This window comes from Oncorhynchus kisutch, linkage group LG17 (assembly GCF_002021735.2).
Source record: "Oncorhynchus kisutch isolate 150728-3 linkage group LG17, Okis_V2, whole genome shotgun sequence".
Taxonomy (NCBI): Eukaryota; Metazoa; Chordata; class Actinopteri; order Salmoniformes; family Salmonidae; genus Oncorhynchus; species Oncorhynchus kisutch.
Window position 1 is genome coordinate 88,093,629 of NC_034190.2, and position 20,846 is coordinate 88,114,474.

At 47.1% G+C, this 20,846-nt stretch overlaps 1 protein-coding gene across 2 annotated transcripts in view; it reads right to left on the reverse strand.

Moving 5' to 3' along the window:
• Window positions 1-5,158: 5,158 nt before the first annotated feature.
• Window positions 5,159-20,846, reverse strand: part of tafazzin (tafazzin, phospholipid-lysophospholipid transacylase) — a 43,760-nt gene continuing 28,072 nt past the window's right edge. For both annotated transcript variants that reach the window (XM_031794914.1, XM_031794913.1), the window contains one exon: window positions 5,159-6,103. In XM_031794914.1, the coding sequence (XP_031650774.1) occupies window positions 6,002-6,103 (102 nt within the window). In that variant the 3' untranslated portion in view covers window positions 5,159-6,001. The remainder of the gene's footprint in view (window positions 6,104-20,846) is intronic.

Here is a 20,846-nt window from a genome sequence, read left to right on the forward strand (position 1 = left end):
ACTAGCTCCCTGGTACACAGAAAATACCCGAGCTCTGAAGCAAGCTTCCAGAAAATTGGAACGGAAATGGCGCCACACCAAACTGGAAGTCTTCCGACTAGCTTGGAAGGACGGTACCGTGCAGTACCGTAGAGCCCTTACTGCTGCTCGATCATCCTATTTTTCTAACTTAATTGAGGAAAATAAGAACAATCCGAAATTCCTTTTTAATACTGTCGCAAAGCTAACTAAAAAGCAGCATTCCCCAAGAGAGGATGACTTTCACTTTAGCAGTGATAAATTCATGAACTTCTTTGAGGAAAAGATTATGATTATTAGAAAGCAAATTACGGACTCCTCTTTAAACCTGCGTATTCCTCCAAACCTCAGTTGTCCTGAGTCTGCACAACTCTGCCAGGACCTAGGATCAAGAGAGACGCTCAAGTGTTTTAGTACTATATCTCTTGACACAATGATGAAAATAATCATGGCCTCTAAACCTTCAAGCTGCATACTGGACCCTATTCCAACTAAACTACTGAAAGAGCTGCTTCCTGTGCTTGGCCCTCCTATGTTGAACATAATAAACGGCTCTCTATCCACTGGATGTGTACCAAACTCACTAAAAGTGGCAGTAATAAAGCCTCTCTTGAAAATGCCAAACCTTGACCCAGAAAATATAAAAAACTATCGGCCTATATCGAATCTTCCATTCCTCTCAAAAATTTTAGAGAAGGCTGTTGCGCAGCAACTCACTGCCTTCCTGAAGACAAACAATGTATACGAAATGCTTCAGTCTGGTTTTAGACCCCATCATAGCACTGAGACGGCACTTGTGAAGGTGGTAAATGACATTTTAATGGCATCGGACCGAGGCTCTGCATCTGTCCTCGTGCTCCTAGACCTTAGTGCTGCTTTTGATACCATCGATCACCACATTCTTTTGGAGAGATTGGAAACCCAAATTGGTCTACACGGACATGTTCTGGCCTGGTTTAGATCTTATCTGTCGGAAAGATATCAGTTTGTCTCTGTGAATGGTTTGTCCTCTGACAAATCAACTGTAAATTTCGGTGTTCCTCAAGGTTCCGTTTTAGGACCACTATTGTTTTCACTATATATTTTACCTCTTGGGGATGTTATTCGAAAACATAATGTAAACTTTCACTGCTATGCGGATGACACACAGCTGTACATTTCAATGAAACATGGTGAAGCCCCAAAATTGCCCTCGCTAGAAGCATGTGTTTCAGACATAAGGAAGTGGATGGCTGCAAACTTTCTACTATTAAACTCGGACAAAACAGAGATGCTTGTTCTAGGTCCCAAGAAACAAAGAGATCTTCTGTTGAATCTGACAATTAATCTTAATGGTTGTACAGTCGTCTCAAATAAAACTGTGAAGGACCTCGGCGTTACTCTGGACCCTGATCTCTCTTTTGAAGAACATATCAAGACCATTTCTAGGACAGCTTTTTTCCATCTACGTAACATTGCAAAAATCAGAAACTTTCTGTCCAAAAATGATGCAGAAAAATTAATCCATGCTTTTGTCACTTCTAGGTTAGACTACTGCAATGCTCTATTTTCCGGCTACCCGGATAAAGCACTAAATAAACTTCAGTTAGTGCTAAATACGGCTGCTAGAATCCTGACTAGAACCAAAAAATTTGATCATATTACTCCAGTGCTAGCCTCTCTACACTGGCTTCCTGTCAAAGCAAGGGCTGATTTCACGGTTTTACTGCTAACCTACAAAGCATTACATGGGCTTGCTCCTACCTATCTCTCTGATTTGGTCCTGCCGTACATACCTACACGTACGCTACGGTCACAAGACGCAGGCCTCCTAATTGTCCCTAGAATTTCTAAGCAAACAGCTGGAGGCAGGGCTTTCTCCTATAGAGCTCCATTTTTATGGAACGGTCTGCCTACCCATGTCAGAGACGCAAACTCGGTCTCAACCTTTAAGTCTTTACTGAAGACTCATCTCTTCAGTGGGTCATATGATTGAGTGTAGTCTGGCCCAGGAGTGGGAAGGTGAACGGAAAGGCTCTGGAGCAACGAACCGCCCTTGCTGTCTCTGCCTGGCCGGTTCCCCTCTTTCCACTGGGATTCTCTGCCTCTAACCCTATTACAGGGGCTGAGTCACTGGCTTGCTGGGGCTCTCTCATGCCGTCCCTGGAGGGGGTGCGTCACCTGAGTGGGTTGATTCACTGTTGTGGTCATCCTGTCTGGGTTGGCGCCCCCCCCCTTGGGTTGTGCCGTGGCGGAGATCTTTGTGGGCTATACTCAGCCTTGTCTCAGGATGGTAAGTTGGTGGTTGAAGATATCCCTCTAGTGGTGTGGGGGCTGTGCTTTGGCAAAGTGGGTGGGGTTATATCCTTCCTGTTTGGCCCTGTCCGGGGGTGTCCTCGGATGGGGCCACAGTGTCTCCTGACCCCTCCTGTCTCAGCCTCCAGTATTTATGCTGCAGTAGTTTATGTGTCGGGGGGCCGGGGTCAGTTTGTTATATCTGGAGTACTTCTCCTGTCCTATTCGGTGTCCTGTGTGAATCTAAGTGTGCGTTCTCTAATTCTCTCCTTCTCTCTTTCTTTCTCTCTCTCGGAGGACCTGAGCCCTAGGACCATGCCCCAGGACTACCTGACATGATGACTCCTTGCTGTCCCCAGTCCACCTGGCCATGCTGCTGTTCCAGTTTCAACTGACCTGAGCCCTAGGACCATGCCCCAGGACTACCTGACATGATGACTCCTTGCTGTCCCCAGTCCACCTGGCCATGCTGCTGCTCCAGTTTCAACTTCCACCTGACTGTCTGCTGCTCCAGTTTCAACTGTTCTGCCTTATTATTATTCGACCATGCTGGTAATTTATGAACATTTGAACATCTTGGCCATGTTCTGTTATAATCTCCACCCGGCACAGCCAGAAGAGGACTGGCCACCCCACATAGCCTGGTTCCTCTCTAGGTTTCTTCCTAGGTATTGGCCTTTCTAGGGAGTTTTTCCTAGCCACCGTGCTTCTACACCTGCATTGCTTGCTGTTTGGGGTTTTAGGCTGGGTTTCTGTACTGCACTTTGAGATATCGGCTGATGTACGAAGGGCTATATAAATAAATTTGATTTGATTTGATTCTAGTGGCCAAAAGGCCGTATTAGCATGGGCAGCGCCATGGAGATCGTCACCATTTTAATGTAGTCAACTGGGTGGCTGATCCCTCCTGGTGGCCCTGTTGGAGTCATGTCCAACTGGGTCATCAGGGTGGATCAGCCAATTGTGAAGAACATTTACAACTTTAAAATGGAGATAGGCTTCATGATGCTGCCCATGATGTCACAGAAGCTATGATGTCACAGATACAAAGATGAGTCCTCAATCTCTGTGCTCTTCACCAATGCCATCCTGCAGCCACCACCTGTATAGTGGGGGGATCTATTGTCAACCAATTATCAATTATTATTATTTTTGGACCCATGTGAACATGATCATATACATGACTGAAACCAAAACCAACTTTGCTGCAATTAACAAATTGATTGTAAAATGTACACATATATTTTCAGTTTGAGTGTGATGGGTGTTGGAGACATGTTTATTTCATCATTATAAAGAGACACTTTTATAAACAATGGCAACACTGCCAGTGCTCTGAGCCTTGCTGTTGGAAAACCATATCCGTGTCTGATTTTCAGCTGTAGTAGATGCTTTCGCCTCAAACAAGTCCAATGTATTATGTTAGGTTTGTCAAATATTCAGATTGAACAAATACTCTTTGATTTTAGAGGGAATGTGTGTTTAGTTATGTAGCGGTAAACTGATAAAGTACCACTCCCTATACTTTCAATACATTTTTCTGCAAAAAACATATACCAAATAACGTGGCACATCGCTTTAATTGATGCTAAAGGTGAGTGTGACAAAATAGTCATTCAACGCCTTTCATGATTCACTGATGTCCAAACTCATCTGCCCAAGTCATTACTCTTAACAGCATTCCTACAATACAGACATCAGACATTAACAAAAGGTAGTACTTTATTGGTGGCATTGTTTCAATCACAGTAATAGATATGTAATCAATAGAGATCAGAGATGACTGAACCGAGGATAACAGTACAACAGGAGGGATCGGGTGAGAGAGATGGAGAACGGGAGAGAAACAGAGAGAGATGGAGAACGGGAGAGAAACAGAGAGAGATGGAGAACGGGAGAGAAACAGAGAGATGGAGAACAGGAGAGATGGAGAACGGGAGATATGGAGAACGGGAGAGAAACAGAGAGAGATGGAGAACGGGAGATGGAGAACGGGAGAGAAACAGAGAGAGATGGAGAACGGGAGAGAAACAGAGAGATGGAGAACGGGAGAGAAACAGAGAGATGGACAACGGAAGAGAGATGGAAAACAGGAGAGAAACAGAGAGAGATGGAGAACGGGAGAGAAACAGAGAGAGATGGAGAACGGGAGAGAAACAGAGAGATGGAGAACGGGAGAGAAACAGAGAGATGGAGAACGGGAGAGAAACAGAGAGATGGACAACGGAAGAGAGATGGAGAACAGGAGAGAAACAGAGAGAGATGGAGAACGGGAGAGAAACAGAGAGAGATGGAGAATGGGAGAGAAACAGAGAGATGGAGAACGGGAGAGAAACAGAGAGAGATGGAGAACGGGAGAGAAACAGAGAGATGGAGAACAGGAGAGATGGAGAACGGGAGAGAAACAGAGAGAGATGGAGAACGGGAGAGAAACAGAGAGAGATGGAGAACGGGAGAGAAACAGAGAGATGGAGAACGGGAGAGAAACAGAGAGAGATGGAGAACGGGAGAGAAACAGAGATGGACAACGGAAGAGAGATGGAGAACAGGAGAGAAACAGAGAGAGATGGAGAACAGGAGAGAAACAGAGAGAGATGGAGAACGGGAGAGAAACAGAGAGAGATGGAGAACGGGAGAGAAACAGAGAGATGGAGAACGGGAGAGAAACAGAGTGATGGAGAACGGGAGAGAGATGGAGAACAGGAGAGAAACAGAGAGATGGAGAACGGGAGAGAAACAGAGAGAGATGGAGAACGGGAGAGAAACAGAGAGATGGACAACGGAAGAGAGATGGAGAACAGGAGAGAAACAGAGAGAGATGGAGAACAGGAGAGAAACAGAGAGAGATGGAGAACGGGAGAGAAACAGAGAGAGATGGAGAACGGGAGAGAAACAGAGAGATGGAGAACGGGAGAGAAACAGAGTGATGGAGAACGGGAGAGAAACAGAGAGATGGAGAACGGGAGAGATACAGTACAACAGGAGGGATCGGGTGAGAGAGATGGACAACGGAAGAGAAACAGAGTGCAATAGAGAGAGAGATTGAGGGCACAAAGTGAAAGGATTTGTGATTAGGACCCGTAGTTTTTCCTGGCTGTATGTCAGTTCCTGCTAAGCTGCCAGGGGATCAGAACCACATTTCACTTCTCTACCACTCATAGTTCTGTTGTTACTGTGGGAACCACACTTCACTCCACTACTGATAGTTCTGCTGTTACCATGAGAACCACACTTCTCTACCACTCATAGTTCTGTTGTTACCGTGAGAACCACACTTCTCTTCTACTCATAGTTCTGCTGTTACCGTGGGGACAGAGGTGAGTGTCACGTGACTTCATAACACGGGAGGGAACTGGACGGTTGATAAAATGCCTGTTAAACACAACATTGGCTCTATGGACATTCCCGTTGAATTGGTTTCAAACATGAAGCAAAGAACAATGTCTTCTCAACGTTGCCTGTATGTTGACTGAATGATTTGTGAGGTGCATAGCAGGATACTCCTTGCAATTATCACATTGGTGACCACTGGTTTATCAGACAGCAGGTTGGACTGCACACACTATGAGGCACAGGTATGTGTGTGTGAATCTAGTTTCCTGTTTGTGTGTGTGTGTATACAGTCAGTCTCTTTGTCCACTCTATATTGAGTTGGTACCCTGAGGTTAGGGTAGGGGCCAGGTGTGGAGGCCGGGCTGGAGCCTGGGGCTCAGGTCGTGGTCTGTACCCGCTGGTGGAGAGCCTCAGCCTTGGTCCGCAGGCTACGAAACTCCTCCTGGATGGAATCTGTCAGGGCCTTCCTCATCTCCATCTGTGTGATGGAGTAGAACCAAAAATGTGATTATATTACTGCAGTGCTAGCCTCTCTACACTGGCTTCCCTATTAAGGCTAGGGCTGATTTCACGGTTTTACTGCTGACCTACAAAGCATTACATGGGCTTGCTCCTACCTGTCTCTCTGATTTGGTCCTGCCGTACATACCTACACGTACGCTACGGTCACAAGACGCAGGCCTCCTAATTGTCCCTAGAATTTCTAAGCAAACAGCTGAAGGCAGGGCTTTCTCCTATAGAGCTCCATTTTTATGGAACGGTCTGCCTACCCATGTCAGAGACGCAAACTCGATCTCAACCTTTAAGTCTTTACTGAAGACTCATCTCTTCATGGAAGTCTCTCTAATATGCTCATACATTGGGCAGGAGGTTAGGAAGTGCAGCTCAGTTTCTACCTCATTTTGTGGGCAGTGTGCACATAACCTGTCTTCTCTTGAGAGCCATGTCTGCTTACGGTGGCCTTTCTCAATAGCAAGGCTATGCTCACTGAGTCTGTACATAGTCAAAGCTTTCCTTAATTTTGGGTCAGTCACAGTGGTCAGGTATTCTGCCACTGTGTACTCTCTGTTTAGGGCCAAATAGCATTCTAGTTTGCTCTGTTTGTTGTTAATTCTCCCCAATGTGTCAAGTAATTATCTTTCTGTTTTCTCATGATTTGGGTCTAATTGTGTTGCTGTCCTGGGGCTCTGTGGGGTCTAATTGTGTTGCTGTCCTGGGGCTCTGTGGGGTCTAGTTGTGTTGCTGTCCTGGGGCTCTGTGGGGTCTAATTGTGTTGCTGTCCTGGGGCTCTGTGGGGTCTAATTGTGTTGCTGTCCTGGGGCTCTGTGGGGTCTAATTGTGTTGCTGTCCTGGGGCTCTGTGGGGTCTAATTGTGTTGCTGTCCTGGGGCTCTGTGGTGTCTAATTGTGTTGCTGTCCTGGGGCTCTGTGGGGTCTAATTGTGTTGCTGTCCTGGGGCTCTGTGGGGTCTAATTGTGTTGCTGTCCTGGGGCTCTGTGGGGTCTAATTGTGTTGCTGTCCTGGGGCTCTGTGGGGTCTAATTGTGTTGCTGTCCTGGGGCTCTGTGGGGTCTAATTGTGTTGCTGTCCTGGGGCTCTGTGGGGTCTAATTGTGTTGCTGTCCTGGGGCTCTGTGGGGTCTAATTGTGTTGCTGTCCTGGGGCTCTGTAGGGTCTAATTGTGTTGCTGTCCTGGGGCTCTGTAGGGTCTAATTGTGTTGCTGTCCTGGGGCTCTGTGGGGTCTAATTGTGTTGCTGTCCTGGGGCTCTGTGGGGTCTAATTGTGTTGCTGTCCTGGGGCTCTGTGGGGTCTAATTGTGTTGCTGTCCTGGGGCTCTGTGGGGTCTAATTGTGTTGCTGTCCTGGGGCTCTGTGGGGTCTAATTGTGTTGCTGTCCTGGGGCTCTGTGGGGTCTAATTGTGTTGCTGTCCTGGGGCTCTGTGGGGTCTAATTGTGTTGCTGTCCTGGGGCTCTGTAGGGTCTAATTGTGTTGCTGTCCTGGGGCTCTGTAGGGTCTAATTGTGTTGCTGTCCTGGGGCTCTGTGGGGTCTAATTGTGTTGCTGTCCTGGGGCTCTGTGTTGCTGTCCTGGGGCTCTGTGGGGTCTAATTGTGTTGCTGTCCTGGGGCTCTGTAGGGTCTAATTGTGTTGCTGTCCTGGGGCTCTGTGGGGTCTAATTGTGTTGCTGTCCTGGGGCTCTGTGTTGCTGTCCTGGGGCTCTGTGTTGCTGTCCTGGGGCTCTGTGTTGCTGTCCTGGGGCTCTGTGTTGCTGTCCTGGGGCTCTGTGTTGCTGGCTGAGGGGCATCTCTCTGTAGGTGAGGGGCATCTCTCTGTAGGTGAGGGGCTTCTCTCTGTAGGTGAGGGGAATCTCTCTGTAGGTGAGGGGCATCTCTCTGTAGGTGAGGGGAATCTCTCTGTAGGTGAGGGGCATCTCTCTGTAGGTGAGGGCATCTCTCTGTAGGTGAGGGAATCTCTCTGTAGGTGAGGGCATCTCTCTGTAGGTGAGGGAATCTCTCTGTAGGTGAGGGCATCTCTCTGTAGGTGAGGGCTTCTCTCTGTAGGTGAGGGCATCTCTCTGTAGGTGAGGGCATCTCTCTGTAGGTGAGGGGCATCTCTCTGTAGGTGAGGGCATCTCTCTGTAGGTGAGGGGCATCTCTCTGTAGGTGAGGGCATCTCTCTGTAGGTGAGGGGCATCTCTCTGTAGGTGAGGGGCATCTCTCTGTAGGTGAGGGGCATCTCTCTGTAGGTGAGGGCATCTCTCTGTAGGTGAGGGGCATCTCTCTGTAGGTGAGGGCATCTCTCTGTAGGTGAGGGCATCTCTCTGTAGGTGAGGGCATCTCTCTGTAGGTGAGGGTATCTCTCTGTAGGTGAGGGCATCTCTCTGTAGGTGAGGGCATCTCTCTGTAGGTGAGGGCATCTCTCTGTAGGTGAGGGCATCTCTCTGTAGGTGAGGGGAATCTCTCTGTAGGTGAGGGGCATCTCTCTGTAGGTGAGGGCATCTCTCTGTAGGTGAGGGGCATCTCTCTGTAGGTGAGGGCATCTCTCTGTAGGTGAGGGCATCTCTCTGTAGGTGAGGGCATCTCTCTGTAGGTGAGGGCATCTCTCTGTAGGTGAGGGCATCTCTCTGTAGGTGAGGGGCATCTCTCTGTAGGTGAGGGGCATCTCTCTGTAGGTGAGGGGCATCTCTCTGTAGGTGAGGGGCATCTCTCTGTAGGTGAGGGGCATCTCTCTGTAGGTGAGGGGCATCTCTCTGTAGGTGAGGGCATCTCTCTGTAGGTGAGGGCATCTCTCTGTAGGTGAGGGCATCTCTCTGTAGGTGAGGGCATCTCTCTGTAGGTGAGGGCATCTCTCTGTAGGTGAGGGCATCTCTCTGTAGGTGAGGGCATCTCTCTGTAGGTGAGGGCATCTCTCTGTAGGTGAGGGGCATCTCTCTGTAGGTGAGGGGCATCTCTCTGTAGGTGAGGGCATCTCTCTGTAGGTGAGGGGCATCTCTCTGTAGGTGAGGGGCATCTCTCTGTAGGTGAGGGGAATCTCTCTGTAGGTGAGGGGCATCTCTCTGTAGGTGAGGGCATCTCTCTGTAGGTGAGGGCATCTCTCTGTAGGTGAGGGGAATCTCTCTGTAGGTGAGGGGCATCTCTCTGTAGGTGAGGGCATCTCTCTGTAGGTGAGGGGCATCTCTGTAGGTGAGGGGCATCTCTCTGTAGGTGAGGGCATCTCTCTGTAGGTGAGGGCATCTCTCTGTAGGTGAGGGCATCTCTCTGTAGGTGAGGGGCATCTCTCTGTAGGTGAGGGCATCTCTCTGTAGGTGAGGGCATCTCTCTGTAGGTGAGGGGCATCTCTCTGTAGGTGAGGGGCATCTCTCTGTAGGTGAGGGGCATCTCTCTGTAGGTGAGGGCATCTCTCTGTAGGTGAGGGCATCTCTCTGTAGGTGAGGGGCATCTCTCTGTAGGTGAGGGCATCTCTCTGTAGGTGAGGGCATCTCTCTGTAGGTGAGGGGCATCTCTCTGTAGGTGAGGGGCATCTCTCTGTAGGTGAGGGCATCTCTCTGTAGGTGAGGGCATCTCTCTGTAGGTGAGGGCATCTCTCTGTAGGTGAGGGCATCTCTCTGTAGGTGAGGGCATCTCTCTGTAGGTGAGGGCATCTCTCTGTAGGTGAGGGCTTTTACTAATGAAGGTTTGGGAATCACTTCCTTTTAGTTTGTTTTAGAATTTAATGTTTATTTTCTGGATTTTGCTCATTAACGGGCAACGTACTAATTCTACTCTGCATTATTTGTGGTTTTGTGTTTTGCCAAGACAGCAGCTACTCTTCCTGGGGTTTATTATGATCCCCATTAGTTCCTGCCAAGGCAGTAGCTACTCTTCCTGGGGTTTATTATGGATCCCCATTAGTTCCTGCCAAGGCAGCAGCTACTCTTCCTGGGGTTTATTATGGGTCTCCATTAGTTCCTGCCAAGGCAGCAGCTACTCTTCCTGGGGTTTATTATGGATCCCCATTAGTTCCTGCCAAGGCAGCAGCTACTCTTCCTGGGGTTTATTATGGATCCCCATTAGTTCCTGCCAAGGCAGCAGCTACTCTTCCTGGGGTTTATTATGGATCCCCATTAGTTCCTGCCAAGGCAGCAGCTACTCTTCCTGGGGTTTATTATGATCCCCATTAGTTCCTGCCAAGGCAGTAGCTACTCTTCCTGGGGTTTATTATGGATCCCCATTAGTTCCTGCCAAGGCAGCAGCTACTCTTCCTGGGGTTTATTACGGATCCCCATTAGTTCCTGCCAAGGCAGCAGCTACTCTTCCTGGGGTTTATTATGGATCCCCATTAGTTCCTGCCAAGGCAGCAGCTACTCTTCCTGGGGTTTATATGGATCCCCATTAGTTCCTGCCAAGGCAGCAGCTACTCTTCCTGGGGTTTATTATGGATCCCCATTAGTTCCTGCCAAGGTAGCAGCTACTCTTCCTGGGGTTTATTACAGATCCCCATTAGTTCCTGTCAAGGCAGCAGCTACTCTTCCTGGGGTTTATTATGGGTCTCCATTAGTTCCTGCCAAGGCAGCAGCTACTCTTCCTGGGGTTTATTATGGGTCTCCATTAGTTCCTGCCAAGGCAGCAGCCACTCTTCATGGGGTTTATTATGGATCCCCATTAGTTCCTGTCAAGGCAGCAGCTACTCTTCCTGGGGTTTATTATGGGTCTCCATTAGTTCCTGCCAAGGCAGCAGCCACTCTTCATGGGGTTTATTATGGGTCTCCATTAGTTCCTGCCAAGGCAGCAGCCACTCTTCATGGGGTTTATTATGGATCCCCATTAGTTCCTGTCAAGGCAGCAGCTACTCTTCCTGGGGTTTATTATGGGTCTCCATTAGTTCCTGTCAAGGCAGCAGCTACTCTTCCTGGGGTTTATTATGGATCCCCATTAGTTCCTGCCAAGGCAGCAGCCACTCTTCATGGGGTTTATTATGGATCCCCATTAGTTCCTGTCAAGGCAGCAGCTACTCTTCCTGGGGTTTATTATGGATCCCCATTAGTTCCTGCCAAGGCAGCAGCTACTCTTCATGGGGTTTATTATGGATCCCCATTAGTTCCTGCCAAGGCAGCAGCTACTCTTCATGGGGTTTATTATGGATCCCCATTAGTTCCTGCCAAGGCAGCAGCTACTCTTCATGGGGTTTATTATGGATCCCCATTAGTTCCTGCCAAGGCAGCAGCTACTCTTCATGGGATTTATTATGGATCCCCATTAGTTCCTGCCAATGCAGCAGCTACTCTTTCTGGGACCCAGCAACATTAAGGCAGTTATACAATTTTAAAGACATTACATTCACAACAGATTTCACAACACAGTGTGTGCCCTCAGGCCCATACTCCACTATCATATATCTACAGTACTAAATCCATGTGTACGTGTGTATAGGGTGTATGTTATTGTGACTATGTTTGTGTTACTTCACAGTCCCCGCTCTTCCACAAGGTGTATTCTTATCTGTTGAAATGGTGAGCGGACTCCACACCTCACAACCATAAAGGTCAATGGGTTCTATAACTGATTCAGGTATTTTTAGCCAGATCCTAATTAATATGTTGAACTTCAGTTCCTTTTGATGGCCCTTCTTGCCTTGTCTCTCAGATCATTCACAGCTGTGTGGAAGTTACCTGTGGAAGTTACCTGTGGAAGTTACCTGTGGCGCTAATGTATTTTTTTGTAAATTTAAACTTACTCTTTAAAGTTGTAACAGTAGAATCCACAAGGTGATATTTCTATATTGGGTAGTACATCGTCAGTTCCTTTTGTCCTGTCAGTCATTACAGACCTTTTTAGCCTATAGATAATGGTTGTCATTTTTTATCACTCAAATATCAAGAATACACATTTAAACATGGCAAAATATATATAATTGCAAGAAAAGTTGGTTTTTGGTTTGTTTGTCACATTAGGATGTACAGGGTGAATACGTGGTCTGTTGTAGGGTATTTTATTATTTTACATTTAACCAGGCAACTGGAGTTACTATACAATTTTACCTTTTATTTAACTAGGCAAGTCATTTAAGCACAAATTCTTATTTTCAATGACGGCCTAGGAACAGTGGGTTGACTGCCTTGTTCAAGAGCAGAATGACATATTTTTACCTTGTCAGCTCAGGGATTGGAACTTGCAATCTTTCGGTTACTAGTCCAACGCTCTAACCACTAGGCTACCTGCCGCCCATTTTGGTAAAAAGCCAATTTGACATTTACTCGGGACATTGTTTTCACTGAAGAAATGTAGGAGTCTGCTGTTAGAGAGGATTTTCCCAAGGTTGCTGTTGATGCATATCCCAGGGTTGAATGTCTCCACTTTTGTGGATTGGTGTGATCAGTCCTTGGTTCTAAATATTGGGGAAGATGCCAGAGCGAACTATCATTAAACACCACGTTTGATTTGCCTGCTGGGGGACAAAGAAAGTACCTCACACTCCTAGACTTTTTCCACATTGTTGTGTTACCGGCTGAATTTAAAATGGATTCCATTGAATGAAAACAGAAACACGACACTGGCTTACACACAATACCCCATAATGTCAAAGTGGAATGATGTTTTATGAAATGTTTAGAAATGAATTAGAAAAAAGCTGAAATGTTTTGAGTAAATAAGTATTCAACCCCTTTGTTATGGAAAACCTAAATAAGTTCAGGAGTAAAAATGTACTTAACAAGTCACATAATAAGTTGCATGGATTTACTCTGTGTGCAATAATAGTATTTAACCCACGAGTCGATTGACGCACCGTCACAATTTGTCTCAATCCACGCACTCCTGCATCTGCTGTGAAAGGTGACATAGTTAGAGACGACGTCTGTAGCGTCCGAACGGTTTGACCTACAAACTATTATAACCTCTCTATGGGGAGACTCTTACGAACACGATGGTTTTCTCCGTTTTGCTCTACGACAGGACTCATCTGAAGGTTTTTAAAAAACTCATGGAAATATGAAGGAAGTTGTGTCAACTCAAATACTGGGGTTAAATATGTGTAGATTTACTTCAGAATCTTGTGTCTTTGGATGTATCATTTACCGTCCTTATCACCATTAATAATGTGTTATTCAATGTAGTAATATTTAAATGCCAAAATTCTATATTTTATCAAATCATTGTTATATATTTTTTATACCTAAAGGTGTCCTAACATTCTAAATCAAATGGCTAAATGATCCATAGTATGACCGTCTTCAAACATGTCAGTTTAGCACCACCCCTCCCCCAACGTCTTAGACTCTAAAGAATCAACAGGGGTTCTTAAAAAAATAACCTCATCCCACACATACAATTATCTGTAAGGTCCCTCAGTCGAGCATGGAATTTAAAGCACAGATTCGAGCACAAAGATCAGGGAGGTTTTCCAAAGCCTCGCAAAGAAGGGCACCTATTGGTAGATGGGTAAAAATGTAAAAAGCAGACAGAATATCCCTTTGAACATGTTGAAGTTATTAATTACACCCAGTCACTACAAAGCTACAGGTGTCCTTCCTAACTCAGTTGCCAGAGAGGAAGGAAACCCCTCAGGGATTTCACCATGAGGCCAATGGTGACTTTAAAACAGTTAGAGTTTAATGGCTGTGATAGTAAACTGAGGATGGATCAACATTGTAGTTACTCCACAATACTAACCTAATTGACAGAGTTTAATAGCTGTGATAGTAAACTGAGGATGGATCAACATTGTAGTTACTCCACAATACTAACCTAATTGACAGAGTTTAATGGCTGTGATAGTAAACTGAGGATGGATCAACATTGTAGTTACTCCACAATACTAACCTAATTGACAGAGTGAACATTTCTTTAGATTTTTTATTTACCTAAGCAAGCCAGTTAAGAACAAATTCTTATTTACAATGACGGCCTACCAAAAAGCAAAAGGCCTCCTGCGGGGACGGGGGCCTGGGATTAAAAATAAATTCAATAAAATATATGACAAAAAACACATCACGACAAGAGAGACTACACAAAGAGAGACCTAAGACAACACAGCATGGCAGCAACACATCACGACAAGAGAGACAACACTACATAAAGAGAGACCTAAGACAACACAACACTACATAAAGAGAGACCTAAGACAACACAACATTACATAAAGAGAGACCTAAGACAACACAGCATGGCAGCAACACATCACGACAAGAGAGACAACACTACATAAAGAGAGACCTAAGACAACATAGCATGGCAGCAACACATGACAACACAGCATGGTAGCAACACAACATGACAACAACATGGTAGCAACACAACATGGCAGCAGCACAGCACAACATGGTAGCAGCACAAAACGGGGTACAAATATTATTGGGCACAATAGCAGCCACAACTGTCAGTAAGAGTCTTTGGATGAAGAGATTGAGATAAAACTGTCCAGTTTGAGTGTTTGTTGCAGCTCAATCTAGTCGCTAGCTGCAGCGAACTGAAAAGAGGAGCGACCCAGGGATGTGTGTGCTTCGGGGACCTTTAACAGAATGTGACTGGCAGAACGGGTGTTGTATGTGGAGGACGAGGGCTGCAGTAGGTATCTCAGGGGGAGTGAGGCCTAAGAGGGTTTTATAAATAAGCATCAACCAGTGGGTCTTGCGACAGGTATACAGAGATGACCAGTTTACAGAAGAGTATAGAGTGCAGTGATGTGTCCTATAAGGAGCATTGGTGGCAAATCTGATGGCCGAAAGGTAAAGAATATCTAGCCACTCGAGCACCCTTACCTGCCGATCTATAAATTATGTCTCCGTAATCTAGCATGGGTAGGATGGTCATTTGAATCAGGGTTAGTTTGGCAGCTGGGGTGAAATTACGATAGAGGAAACCAAGTCTAGATTTAACTTTAGCCTGCAGCTTTAATATGTGCTGAGAGAAGGACAGTGTACCGTCTAGCCATACTCCCAAGTACTTGTATGAGGTGACTACCTCAAGCTCTAAACCCTTAGAGGTACTAATCACACCTGTGGGGAGAGGGGCATTCTTCTTACCAAACCACATGACCTTTGTTTTGGAGGTGTTCAGAACAAGGTTAAGGGATTAAGGGAAGAGAGAGCTTGTTGGACACTAAGAAAGCTTTGTTGTAGAGCATTTAACACAAAATCCGGGGAGGGGCCAGCTGAGTATAAGACTGTATCATCAGCATATAAATGGATGAGAGAGCTTCCTACTGCCTGAGATATGTTGTTGATGTAAATTGAGAAGAGCGTGGGACCTAGGATCGAGCCTTGGGGTGCTCCCTTGGTGACAGGCAGTGGCTGAGACACCAGATTTCCTGATGTTATACACTGCACTATTTGAGAGAGGTAGTTAGCAAACCAGGCCAAAGAATCCTCAGAGACACCAATACAAAATAATGTAATAGTCTACCGTATCAAAAGCTTTAGCCAAGTCAATAGAAATTAGCAGCACAATATTGCTTAGAATCAAGGGCAATGGTGAAATCATTGAGGACCTTTAAGGTTGCAGTGACACATCCATAACCTGAGTGGAAACCAGATTGCATACCAGAGAGAATACTTTAGACATCAAGAAAGCCAGTCAGGTGATTATTGACAAGTTTTTCCAACACTTTTGATAAACAGGGCAAAATAGAAATGAGCCTTTAACAGTTAGGATCAGCTTGATCTCCCTCTTTAAATAAATGATGCACTGTGGCTGCCTTCCAAGCAATGGGAACCTCCCCAGAGAGGAGAGAGAGGTTAAAAAGGTCAGAGATGGGCTTGGCGGTGATAGGGGCAGCAACCTTAAAGGAGAGAGGTTAAAAGGTCAGAGATAGGCTTGGTGATGATAGGGGCAGCAACCTTAAAGAAGAAAGGGTCTAACCCATCTGACCCAGATGTTTTTTGGTGTGTACTGTCTTTAGTCCCACCCCAGTGTGTACTGTCTTTAGTCCCACCCCAGTGTGTACTGTCTTTAGTCCTACCCCAGTGTGTACTGTCTTTAGTCCTACCCCAGTGTGTACTGTCTTTAGTCCTACCCCAGTGTGTACTGTCTCTAGTTCTACCCCAGTGTGTACTGTCTTTAGTCCTACCCCAGTGTGTACTGTCTCTAGTTCTACCCCAGTGTGTACTGTCTTTAGTCCTACCTCAGTGCGTACTGTCTTTAGTCCTACCCCAGTGTGTACTGTCTTTAGTCCTACCCCAGTGTGTACTGTCTTTAGTCCTACCCCAGTGTGTACTGTCTTTAGTCCCACCCCAGTGTGTACTGTCTTTAGTCCCACCCCAGTGTGTACTGTCTTTAGTCCTACCCCAGTGTGTACTGTCTTTAGTCCTACCCCAGTGTGTACTGTCTTTAGTCCTACCCCAGTGTGTACTGTCTTTAGTCCTACACCAGTGTGTACTGTCTTTAGTCCCACCCCAGTGTGTACTGTCTTTATTCCCACCCCAGTGTGTACTGTCTTTAGTCCCACCCCAGTGTGTACTGTCTTTAGTCCTACACCAGTGTGTACTGTCTTTAGTCCCACCCCAGTGTGTACTGTCTTTATTTCTACCCCAGTGTGTACTGTCTTTAGTCCTACCCCTGTGTGTACTGTCTTTAGTCCTACCCCAGTGTGTACTGTCTTTAGTCCCACCCCAGTGTGTACTGTCTTTAGTCCTACACCAGTGTGTACTGTCTTTATTTCTACCCCAGTGTGTACTGTCTTTAGTCCCACCCCTGTGTGTACTGTCTTTAGTCCCACCCCAGTGTGTACTGTCTTTATTTCTACCCCAGTGTGTACTGTCTTTAGTCCTACCCCTGTGTGTACTGTCTTTAGTCCTACCCCAGTGTGTACTGTCTTTAGTCCTACCCCAGTGCGTACTGTCTCTAGTCCCACCCCAGTGTGTACTGTCTTTAGTCCTACCCCAGTGTGTACTGTCTTTAGTCCTACCCCAGTGCGTACTGTCTCTAGTCCCACCCCAGTGTGTACTGTCTTTAGTCCTACCTCAGTGCGTACTGTCTTTAGTCCTACCCCAGTGTGTACTGTCTCTAGTCCTACCCCAGTGTGTACTGTCTTTAGTCCTACCCCAGTGTGTACTGTCTTTAGTCCTACCCCAGTGTGTACTGTCTTTAGTCCCACCCCAGTGCGTACTGTCTTTAGTCCTACCCCAGTGTGTACTGTCTTTAGTCCTACCCCAGTGTGTACTGTCTTTAGTCCTACCCCAGTGCGTACTGTCTCTAGTCCCACCCCAGTGTGTACTGTCTTTAGTCCTACCTCAGTGCGTACTGTCTTTAGTCCTACCCCAGTGTGTACTGTCTCTAGTCCTACCCCAGTGTGTACTGTCTTTAGTCCTACCCCAGTGTGTACTGTCTTTAGTCCTACCCCAGTGTGTACTGTCTTTAGTCCCACCCCAGTGCGTACTGTCTTTAGTCCTACCCCAGTGTGTACTGTCTTTAGTCCTACCCCAGTGTGTACTGTCTTTAGTCCCACCCCAGTGCGTACTGTCTTTAGGCCTACCCCAGTGTGTACTGTCTTTAGTCCTACCCCAGTGTGTACTGTCTTTAGTCCTACCCCAGTGCGTACTGTCTTTAGTCCTACCCCTGTGCGTACTGTCTTTAGTCCCACCCCAGTGCGTACTGTCTTTAGTCCCACCCCAGTGTGTACTGTCTTTAGTCCCACCCCAGTGTGTACTGTCTTTAGTCCTACCCCAGTGTGTACTGTCTTTAGTGCTACCCCAGTGTGTACTGTCTTTAGTCCTACCCCAGTGCGTACTGTCTTTATTCCCACCCCAGTGTGTACTGTCTTAAGTCCTAACCCAGTGTGTACTGTCTTTAGTCCTACCCCAGTGTGTACTGTCTTTAGTCCTACCCCAGTGTGTACTGTCTTTAGTCCTACCCCAGTGTGTACTGTCTCTAGTCCTACCCCAGTGTGTACTGTCTTTAGTCCTACCCCAGTGTGTACTGTCTTTAGTCCTACCCCAGTGTGTACTGTCTTTAGTCCCACCCCAGTGCGTACTGTCTTTAGTCCTACCCCAGTGTGTACTGTCTTTAGTCCTACCCCAGTGTGTACTGTCTTTAGTCCTACCCCTGTGCGTACTGTCTTTAGTCCTACCCCAGTGCGTATTGTCTTTAGTCCCACCCCAGTGCGTACTGTCTTTAGGCCTACCCCAGTGTGTACTGTCTTTAGTCCTACCCCAGTGTGTACTGTCTTTAGTCCTACCCCAGTGCGTACTGTCTTTAGTCCTACCCCAGTGCGTACTGTCTTTAGTCCTACCCCAGTGCGTACTGTCTTTAGTCCCACCCCAGTGTGTACTGTCTTTAGTCCCACCCCAGTGTGTACTGTCTTTAGTCCTACCCCAGTGTGTACTGTCTTTAGTGCTACCCCAGTGTGTACTGTCTTTAGTCCTACCCCAGTGCGTACTGTCTTTATTCCCACCCCAGTGTGTACTGTCTTAAGTCCTAACCCAGTGTGTACTGTCTTTAGTCCTACCCCAGTGTGTACTGTCTTTAGTCCTACCCCAGTGTGTACTGTCTTTAGTCCTACCCCAGTGTGTACTGTCTTTAGTTCTACCCCAGTGTGTACTGTCTTTAGTCCTACCTCAGTGCGTACTGTCTTTAGTCCTACCTCAGTGCGTACTGTCTTTAGTCCTACCTCAGTGCGTACTGTCTTTAGTCCTACCTCAGTGCATACTGTCTTTAGTCCTACCCCAGTGCGTACTGTCTCTAGTCCTACCCCAGTGTGTACTGTCTTTAGTCCTACCCCAGTGTGTACTGTCTTTAGTCCTACCCCAGTGTGTACTGTCTCTAGTCCCACCCCAGTGCGTACTGTCTTTAGTCCTACCCCAGTGTGTACTGTCTTTAGTCCTACCCCAGTGTGTACTGTCTTTAGTCCTACCCCAGTGCGTACTGTCTTTAGTCCTACCCCAGTGTGTACTGTCTTTAGTTCTACCCCAGTGTGTACTGTCTCTAGTCCTACCCCAGTGTGTACCGTCTTCAGTCCTACCCCAGTGTGTACTGTCTTTAGTCCTACCCCAGTGTGTACTGTCTTTAGTCCTACCCCAGTGTGTACTGTCTTTAGTCCTACCCCAGTGCGTACTGTCTTTAGTCCTACCCCAGTGTGTACTGTCTTTAGTCCTACCCCAGTGCGTACTGTCTTTAGTCCTACCCCAGTGTGTACTGTCTTTAGTCCTACCCCAGTGCGTACTGTCTTTAGTCCTACCCCAGTGTGTACTGTCTTAGTCCTACCCCAGTGTGTACTGTCTTTAGTCCTACCCCAGTGTGTACTGTCTTTAGTTCTACCCCAGTGTGTACTGTCTCTAGTCCTACCCCAGTGTGTACCGTCTTCAGTCCTACCCCAGTGTGTACTGTCTCTAGTCCTACCCCAGTGTGTACCGTCTTCAGTCCTACCCCAGTGTGTACTGTCTTTAGTCCCACCCCAGTGCGTACTGTCTTTAGTCCTACCTCAGTGCGTACTGTCTTTAGTCCTACCCCAGTGCGTACTGTCTCTAGTCCTACCCCAGTGCGTACTGTCTCTAGTCCTACCCCAGTGTGTACTGTCTTTAGTCCTACCCCAGTGTGTACTGTCTTTAGTCCTACCCCAGTGTGTACTGTCTCTAGTCCCACCCCAGTGCGTACTGTCTTTAGTCCTACCCCAGTGTGTACTGTCTTTAGTCCTACCCCAGTGTGTACTGTCTTTAGTCCTACCCCAGTGTGTACTGTCTTTAGTCCTACCCCAGTGTGTACTGTCTAGTCCTACCCCAGTGCGTACTGTCTTTAGTCCTACCCCAGTGTGTACTGTCTTTAGTCCTACCCCAGTGCGTACTGTCTTTAGTCCTACCCCAGTGTGTACTGTCTTTAGTCCTACCCCAGTGCGTACTGTCTTTAGTCCTACCCCAGTGCGTACTGTCTTTAGTCCTACCCCAGTGTGTACTGTCTTTAGTCCTACCCCAGTGTGTACTGTCTTTAGTCCTACCCCAGTGTGTACTGTCTTTAGTTCTACCCCAGTGTGTACTGTCTTTAGTCCTACCCCAGTGTGTACTGTCTTTAGTCCTACCCCAGTGTGTACTGTCTTTAGTCCCACCCCAGTGCGTACTGTCTTTAGTCCTACCCCAGTGTGTACTGTCTTTAGTCCTACCCCAGTGTGTACTGTCTTTAGTCCTACCCCTGTGCGTACTGTCTTTAGTCCTACCCCAGTGCGTATTGTCTTTAGTCCCACCCCAGTGCGTACTGTCTTTAGGCCTACCCCAGTGTGTACTGTCTTTAGTCCTACCCCAGTGTGTACTGTCTTTAGTCCTACCCCAGTGCGTACTGTCTTTAGTCCTACCCCTGTGCGTACTGTCTTTAGTCCTACCCCAGTGCGTACTGTCTTTAGTCCCACCCCAGTGTGTACTGTCTTTAGTCCCACCCCAGTGTGTACTGTCTTTAGTCCTACCCCAGTGTGTACTGTCTTTAGTGCTACCCCAGTGTGTACTGTCTTTAGTCCTACCCCAGTGCGTACTGTCTTTATTCCCACCCCAGTGTGTACTGTCTTAAGTCCTAACCCAGTGTGTACTGTCTTTAGTCCTACCCCAGTGTGTACTGTCTTTAGTCCTACCCCAGTGTGTACTGTCTTTAGTCCTACCCCAGTGTGTACTGTCTTTAGTCCTACCCCAGTGTGTACTGTCTTTAGTCCTACCTCAGTGCGTACTGTCTTTAGTCCTACCTCAGTGCGTACTGTCTTTAGTCCTACCTCAGTGCGTACTGTCTTTAGTCCTACCTCAGTGCATACTGTCTTTAGTCCTACCCCAGTGCGTACTGT